This window comes from Gavialis gangeticus, unplaced genomic scaffold (genome assembly GCF_001723915.1).
Source record: "Gavialis gangeticus isolate Ggan-Ray unplaced genomic scaffold, GavGan_comp1, whole genome shotgun sequence".
Taxonomy (NCBI): Eukaryota; Metazoa; Chordata; order Crocodylia; family Gavialidae; genus Gavialis; species Gavialis gangeticus.
Window position 1 is genome coordinate 103,797,829 of NW_017728992.1, and position 8,718 is coordinate 103,806,546.

Genomic DNA, 8,718 nt, shown 5'->3' on the forward strand with positions numbered 1-8,718 from the left:
ACACACATACACACGTGCATACACACCCATATACACATGCATATATACATGTGTACACACATATATACACACACCCATATATGCACACGCGCATATACATATATACACACACACATATATTATACACACATATACACACACACATGCACATACACCCCCCCCCCACACAAAATAATCCAAGCTGCTTGGTGATACCTGTTCACCCCAGAGACCAACAGCAGCCAAGCAGAGACCACACTGTAGCCAAGGTGCCACAGTGGGCTGGAGGGAAGGAAATAAGGGAAAGGGAAGTCCGCATTTCCTACCTGGTGACAGATACTGTTAGAGTCAGACTTGAAGACTGCTTCTTCTAGGCCAGTGGGTCTGGTTTTTTTAGACTCAAGGCACTGCACCCTAGACTTAAGATGCAATGCCATAGACTCAAGGCAGCCCTCCATAGGCTAAAGGCACCTCACCTTAGACTTAAAACACTGTACTGTAGAGTAGGCTTAAGACACTTTGGTGTCCAGGTAAAAAAGAAACTAGAAGCTTTACAAATATGCTAGGGGACCAGGCCTGGATTATTCAGTTTTCGATTGAAGCAAAAACAAATATAACATCTTTGGAATGAGTTAAAAAGAGTCTGCAGGGCTGTGAAATAGGAGCTTCATTATCAGGAGCAGCAAACAAACAGCAGAATTACAGAAAAAAGGCTACCTTGATTAGTGGAGCATCAAGATCATGACAAAGGAGAGAGGGTCATTAACACCTGTGGAATGAAGAGGTTAGAAGGGATCAGGTAGGTTATAATGAGCCATGAAGTCAAGTAACTCCCTCAGCACTGCCTGACTTGAAATGCTGCTGTCACTGCAAGGAGGTTTATTTTAAGCTTTGGGGGAATTAGGAATCAAAGTGTGGGGGGTGTGCATGTGTAGCAGTGCACCTCTCCTGGATCTGCCCCTGAGTGTGAGCCTGCACTTACCTCCTCACATCTGGTTTATCTCCTCACATCTTGCCGCACCCTTCAGAGGGTCCCAAGGCAACCCTAGCGTGTCCTGGCACCCTGGTTGAAAATCACTGTTTTAGAAAGTGGCGGCCATCCCATGTTCTGGGAACTGCCAAGTAAACTTTATTGGCTAACAGGTACTGGGATTGACGTAAAAGTTCCTTCAGTACATTGTCAGTCTAGAGTGCCTGCAAAGTGTCGGCCAGAGATTTGGACACCAGCAAACACAGTTCAGGTTACTGAGTTCACTAAAGTTTGGCCCATGGTAGGATCACGATGAAGCTCAAACCAGTAAAAACTGATGAAATTAGACATTGAGCTGCTGAGAAATTTGGTTTGCTTCTACCTTGGGAAGGAACCAATGAAGCTACAAGATCTCCCCTTGCTTCCCTCCCCCAAAATAACTCTCCCAAAACAACCCCTCCCTCTCAGATTTCCCTTCACATCACCCAACCAAAAGTGACCCTCTCTCCCCTGCAAGTTAATACTAAAATCAGGGCATGCTAATTGCTAGTTTTATTCTAGGAAGATTACTTTTGCAGGAGCATGTATAGAAACAAAGACTTGAACAAACCAGGTTAAAAATGTATCAAAGTGCCAAGCAAGAGCTTTCCAGGGGCTTTTGACCCTTGAATGCATTATATATAGAATCTCTCCTTTTTTAAAATTTGAAATGTTATTACATTTTAAAGCAGGTTAAAATGACATGCACAGGAATTGAAGTATCCGTACATACATTCATTATCAGAGATGTAGAAAGATTCAAAATTAGTTATATTATTCTTGCCAGATTACACTGGATTGAACAGTTCCTCTGACTATTAGAGAGACCGAGAGCTGAAGAGGAGTTTGGGAAGGTGCAGAAGCATGAATAGATTCTTAACTAGAGTGCCTTCCCTTTGGCCAGGAGATAGATGGTCCTTGTGACTCTGGACCATACATATATATACCAGTGCAAAGTAAGTGTAATGTAACACTCTCAATCACAATCCACTGGTGTAAAGGATTTTGTATGATACATAGAGAGAATCTTATCATCATATTCAGAGTTTTGGTTAGCATGAGAAGATGTTTCCTTGTTTTTTTCCCTGTTTCTACCTCTTCTAGAGCCCTGCTATAAGGGACCCAAAAAAAGGAGTGCGAAAGACATTGGCTCTTCAAAAACAAAGGAAAATTGACTGGTTTCTTTCTTGAGTTCATTGTTTCAAGGCATTTGCTTCACTTCTTCATAACACAGTCAGCAAGCAGCATGGTTGGGACTGCATGGCTCCATTTTTGTCAGTGCACTGGGTAAGGCCTTTTCAGGTCATGCCATTCACAACCTTTTAGAGTGACTCCAAAGACCTATCATCCTCCTAGCCTCACATTAACACATAATCCTATGTTACATACACGACACTATCTTCTTAAATGTCAGATCTGCAGTAGGCTTCTCAGGCTGCAGGGAATTAGGACTCTGGGTTCCTTCACCCAAGGGTATATTCTTTGCATACTGTCTTCTATCCAGTCCTTTCTGGGCATGTGGCTACAGGGAGTCCCTAATGAAATCCTTACCCTGTGGTGTCTTGGATCCTCTGTATGGAGTTCCGATGTCCTTCCCCATTTGCATTCAGGACCATCTGCACTCACTGAAAGGAAGGAGGAAGGGCAGAGATTTAATTTCATGACACATCTAAGCAACTTTATTACTTGAAGTTCTCCAACCTTTCCTCTTCCATTACTGTATGGAAGATATTTTCTAGCTTTTTCAACAGTTGAAATCCAACCTATTATCTGTAGAGTTAACTATATCACAAAAACCTGCATTGTGACTAACAGTCTTATTGGCACTTCCATCACAGAGATCAAGAAAAGAACAGGTACAGAGACTGAATTATCCTTTCATTTTCAGAGATGTTATTCTTAATTAGGTTTGAGATGGTATGAATTAGCTTGCACAGTCTCTTCCCACAATGCACTTTATCTGTGGCTGAACTGAAGGCTTCACTTTAAGGACAGTGTAACTAGCAATTTTCACAAATACAAAATTTACTTGGCAAAACAAAGAGTTGCTCTATGCTGCATACATCTGATTTCTTTGATCTGCAGATCAAATTGTTTCCATAAGCTTCTAGACTCGAGCAAAGATGAGAATTACACAATAATCAGAAAGAAAGTTTGGGGATCATGAGAGAAAGCCTCTCTGCCACTACTATTACTGCTTCTACAGTTCCTTCAGGAACATTAACCCAAGGCTTAGTTAGAGTTATAAGATTTTCTTGTTGCTTCTATCATTCATGCAGCAACATGATGTTCTTATAAAAGTATACATAAAAAGTACAAACATACTGTTGGTGCCAACTTCACTTTAGGGAAACAATTGATGCAGTTGAGCCTTAGAGTGCCTCTTCTTTCTCTTCTGAACAAAACATTAAAATGCCTGTCATTTAATTTAAAATGCATGTCATTTTTAGAGACAGTTTGAATGAAGAATCTTGGATGGTGTCATGGATAGAAAGCCACTGCATATTGAGATGAGATACATTCAAGTAGTAAAGTTCAGGTCCAGGTTCCCCACGTTCAGGAGTGCTTGTATTTGGGATTTGATAGGGATAGGGTTAAACCACAAAGGGGACAAGGGATTGGAATTACCTCACAAGTATGATACTTTATACATAGCTAATTCCAGCTAAAGTGAACTTGTAGAAGGTTTCAAGCTCATAAAACCAGATACTACTACTTTCGGTGTACAACCCCATTAATTTCTGTGGGAATATTTAAGGAGTCAAGTACTATTCAGCATGGACAAATGTGGCAGATCTGGCCAAGAGGGTTTCTAAGAATGAGGGGATGAGAGAATGGAGTGGGACTAGACTGGGCATGAAAGTAGAGTAAGCTGTTGAATAACGTTATTAATTGGACTCAACTCCTGTGTGGTTGTGGGAACACTGGTAACCTCCCAAAACACCACTGAAATATATGACAGCTGAAAATTATGTCTGTGTGATAAAGGTGCTTGCTGAAGGCTCTGTGAAGATTAGACCAAGTCTTTTTCTGTCATTTGTTCAGATATTAAGCTATATGTTGTTGTTAGAGCCTAATTAAGGTCAAAGATGTAGTGAGGCCTTGTATGTAGTATGAGGCCTAATAAATTTAGCAAAGCCTTGTAGAAGTGGTAGTAGGCCCTGTAGTGTAGTAAAAATTAACCTTATCAAAAGAATGCAAGGCTTGTACTGCTATTGGTCAGTCCTAAAGAAAGATTGCAGTGGGAGAATCTGTATGGCTGTAAGTTATCAGCCTAGCTCAGAAGTTATAAATTGGCTGGCACATCTGGAAATCATTTAGAAGGAAGATGCAGCTTAGTAAAAGAAGCTCCTGATTTAACATTAGCTGCTGGCCTGGATTCAGTGGGCCCGTGGATCTCAAGGAGCCCAAGGACTGAATACCAGGGTCCTTTCCGGTACCCCTAGGACAGCACTGATCAGGGACACCTGACTTCACTGAGCTTTGCAGAAGAGAAACTTATCATACATCAGGCATCAGAGGGGACTGCCGATAAGTTGCCAACGCAAATTATTAGTGTCTGTCCTTGTTTTGTTATTTATACACAGTTGTGTGTTTGTTAAGTCAATAAACGTTTCTTACCTTTCTACCCCCGACCACACTATTAACCCTGAACCCCCCGCAGGTGGCTAGGACAAAATACACGGATGAAAAAGAGATTACATTTAAAAGTAAAATAACAAATTAAGAAAGGTAGTTTTCCAGGTTCTCACACATAGTAGAGATTTCCTCATTTAAAAAATAGTTACAACTGTACACAGAACTTTATCGGAAGGAATGAACCTATGCTGCAGAAGCAAAGCGGGTGTGTGCAGTTGACTGAAGTTTGTTCTCTGTCTCCTGTACACAGCATACTTAAAGAGCAACCTGTGTTTTCTTCTTGGCAGTTTCATCCTCCTTCCTCTGGCTGAGGAAAGACTTCCGGTGGGCTACATATTCTTTCACTTACAATTTTGTTATTGATTGTGAGCACCCCAGATAACCCTGTTCTCAGCTGGCTCTTTTAGAACTAGTCAATATTCTTATCTATCACAAGCTGCACCAAAAAGGAAAGCACTAAAAATGGAAGCTTGTTTTAACCATAGCTTTCACCACTTGTGGATCGGCACCTCAGCAGGAATGGCTCTCAAGTGGCTCTTTTGAGTGATGAGCACAGTGGCTAAAATTGTCCAGATCACTTAAGGGAATTAGGAGCCCTGTAGTTCTATTTTCAAAATGAAACTTCACTTCCTAGGTGCAAGACCGTTTGGGAACTCAGACTTAAATGCTGCTAATATTTTTATGTTATTCTACGAGAAAAGTAATGACGCTCCTCAAAACTCATCTAATTCTTCACATGAAAATGTCAATCTATTTTCAGATTAAAATTAAAAAGAAAATAATGAGGCTAAAGACCACGTTCCCCCTAAAAACTTGATGGGTCTGATCTATCTACTTTAGGTAGATAGATAGATATCCTGGCCCCTGTTACCAAGTCTGTATATGTAGCTAGCTGTTATGACCAGTAACTGCTCAGATGCTTATACCTGTATTATAAACAGTTTCATGTTGTGCATTTGGCAGTGGTAGCTGATAACATATAATCAATTTTGCTGTTGGTCACTTGTACTTCCAGTCTCATGCTAGCCTGTCATTCCTCATTTGCACTGCTCTAGGTGTTTCTTGTTCTACCAATTTTTTTTCCTTAAATTAGCCAATTTTGTCACATTCAGGTGGATAAAACCCTCATACCTATCCTAGCTCAGTTATTATCACATAAGCACAACCTAGATGCAAATTAAGATGGTCTTACTCAAAAATCAGTGGTTTTGATCAAGTTAATGTGGTAGGATGCATCTGATTGCAACTGTCAGTCAAGGAACTGTGAAGCACCTCAAACACACCACAAAGAAATGTCTGCTGATAACAGAAAGAGATAAAGGCTACAGCTTTGTCTACTGAAGTAAACAGTTCTACCCTTTACTTAAATCTCATTGCATTTTTATGAAGCTTAAATTACTACAGTTTTCCTGTAGTGTAATCTTTTCGCTTAGGTAGGTCAGTTTGTCATGCCTTGGTATCAGGCTGGTCCTGATTTGGCTTCAGGGGTATGTTCTCCTGACATTTAGATCAAGAATTCCCTGGGAAATCAGTCAAGAGATGTTGACATTGCTTCTGGCCATGTTCCAAATGGTTTAGTTTTACCCTCCTTCTTTATTTATTGTGGAGTCTATCTATACATAAATTGCACACCGAGTCCTATGCTAGGGAAGCAGGAAAGGGAGAGAGAGACTAAATGACTATTCATTCAAGTGATTCATTCAAGATTTTATTAGAGGCTTCACAAGAAACCCTATGGATGGATGACTGGTTAGCTTCCCTAGTCCTTATCTATTACCTATCTAATGTGACAGCTTGGAGACTGGTTGTTCTGTCAACTCAGTAAGAGTTAACAGCAGTAGAAAAAACAAAATTGAAAATGAGGTAGGATTGGAATCAGCTGGAGGGCTGCTGGGCAGGACAGACATTTTTCCCCTTTCATTTCTCTTTCTCTCTCTCTCATTTTTAACATTATTTGAAAAATAAAACTGCAAAACAAACACTGTATTCTGTGTTCAGACCTAGCCAGAATCTCCTGCAATTGCTCACAGAAGAAAATCCACTGCAGTTGCTGCCATAAAATGGTGTGGGGGACTCAGTGGAATTTAAATGGTGTATCATTACTGAGGTAAGAGGCAAATTGAAATTTAGTTACAGAATCAAACTCTTTTTTGGGGGGAGTGTAGTTGTCCACTTCATATGCAACAGCAGCTTTCCTATTCTGCATTTCTTTTCTACCTTTTTGAATAATGAGGTGCATAGGAATAATTGTTTGCACATCCAAAAGAGAAAGGATATAGACATTTGTCTAAGTGGATGCAGCAAATGGGTCATTTCTTAGGCTTGTGCCCAGGGGTGGATCCAGCCAGGATTTGATAAAGGGGGATGCAGCACTCCCTACTCCCACCCTTCTCCTCCTGCTCCCCACGACTACAGGAGGCAAGCCCTCAGCAGCTGGTCCTGCAACTCTAAGCCCCAAGGAAGGTAAGCATTACCCCCACTCCCTTCCCTTCTGTGCTCAGACATACAACCCCCATCACTTCCCTCCCCATTCCCCCTCCCCACCCACTCCTGTCTGCCACTGGCAGGTGCTATCCTGGGAGTGAGCTGAGCTCCTGCCCTTTTTAGCTGGCTGCACCAGGGCTGCACCTGTGGGGACTGTGGCAGCAGTGCCAGTGACCAGGAGGCATGTTTCCCCTGTCTGCTCTTGGGCTGGCAGGGAACACCTAGGGGGAGCAGGCAGGGACAAGGAGTGCACCTGCCCACTGTTGCTGCTGTCTCAATGCTGGGCTAGAGTAAGCAGGAGTTCCCATTTCTGCCCCCCGCACCCCAGGGGCAGGCAGGGGAGGGGGGGGACATGAGAGGAAAAGGGTTGGGACATGCCTTTGAGCATGGAGGGGGGAAACACCTTCTTTGAAACTTAGATCTCTGTGTGCTGCTCCGGTGGCATGGTCAAAAAGCAGGGTGCTGGAGTATCACTGCACCCTCCTGCTTATGTTCATGGTCCTTACTGTTATTACAATGAGGACCACATTTTAAAAGGGAAACCCCATGGCTCATGAGTGAACAAGCGCATGCAATTGTGGGCTTACATTTCTAAGGCCAGAGGTTCCAGTTGCATGCACAAAGCAGATGGCTGCACATGCAAAAGGTAATTTCATTTCCTCTCTACCCATTTGCTCCTGCATTTATTCAACTTTCACTAGTTCTCTCTGTAAGTGGGTAAATAGCTACACACACACAATTATAATAGATTCAGAGATTTTAAGGCCAGAAGGGACCATTAGATCATCTAGTCTGAACTCCTGTATATCACAGGCCATTGAATTCCACACAGTTGCATTTCCATGGAGCCCAGTAACATACGTTTGGATGAATCATATCTTCCGGAAAGGCATTGAGTCCTGATTTGAGGACATTAAGAGATGGGGAATCCACCACTATCTGTGGTACTTTGTTCCAGTGGTTAACCACCTTTGCTGTTAAAAATGTGTGCGTTATTTCTCATTTGAATTTGTCTGGCTTCAGCTTCCAGCCAGTGGTTCTTGTATACCTTTCTCTGCTACATTGAAGAGACTTTTAGTATCCAGTATTTTTTCCCATGTGGGTACTTACACGCTGTTATCAAGCCATCTCTCAGTCTTCTTTTTGATAGACTGACTGAGCTCTTTAAGGCTCTCACTACAAGACATTTTCTCAAATATTCTTTTTACTGCCTTTCTGTTCTTCATTTTTTCATCATTCAGTTAAAAATGTGGATGCTAAACTATACACAGTATTGCTGTATTCACCACATTCCCCTCTTTGTACGTCCAAGGGTCATGTTAGATCTTTTACCACAGCATTTCACTGGTAGCTTCTATTCAGGAGATTGTCTACAAAACTTCCTAAATCCTTTTAGGAGTCACTGCTGCCTAGGGTACAGCTCCCATCCTGTAAGTATGTTCTGCACTCCTTGTTTCTAGACATTTAACTTTGTTTCCTGGTATGAATGTAAGTCTTGTTTGAATGGGCCCAAGTTATAGAACAATCTGACTACACTGTTGTCAGGAATATTGATCACCAGAGGCATAACAAGCAGTTTTTATGCTCTGAGCAGTGGTATTGGCCCT

General features: G+C 41.8%; 1 protein-coding gene across 2 annotated transcripts in view; it reads right to left on the bottom strand.

Moving 5' to 3' along the window:
* The window catches only part of AQP4 (aquaporin 4), a 31,431-nt gene extending 26,782 nt beyond the window's left edge, over window positions 1–4,649 (bottom strand). Inside the window, exons 1-2 of one of the 2 annotated variants that reach the window (XM_019526530.1) lie at window positions 4,610–4,649; window positions 2,540–2,613 (exon numbers count right to left, since the gene is read on the bottom strand). In XM_019526530.1, the coding sequence (XP_019382075.1) occupies window positions 2,540–2,604 (65 nt within the window). In that variant the 5' untranslated portion in view covers window positions 2,605–2,613; window positions 4,610–4,649. Of the gene's footprint in view, window positions 1–696; window positions 749–2,539; window positions 2,614–4,609 lie in introns of those variants that run through there. The other variant, XM_019526539.1, reaches the window with a different exon arrangement.
* Window positions 4,650–8,718: the final 4,069 nt, after the last annotated feature.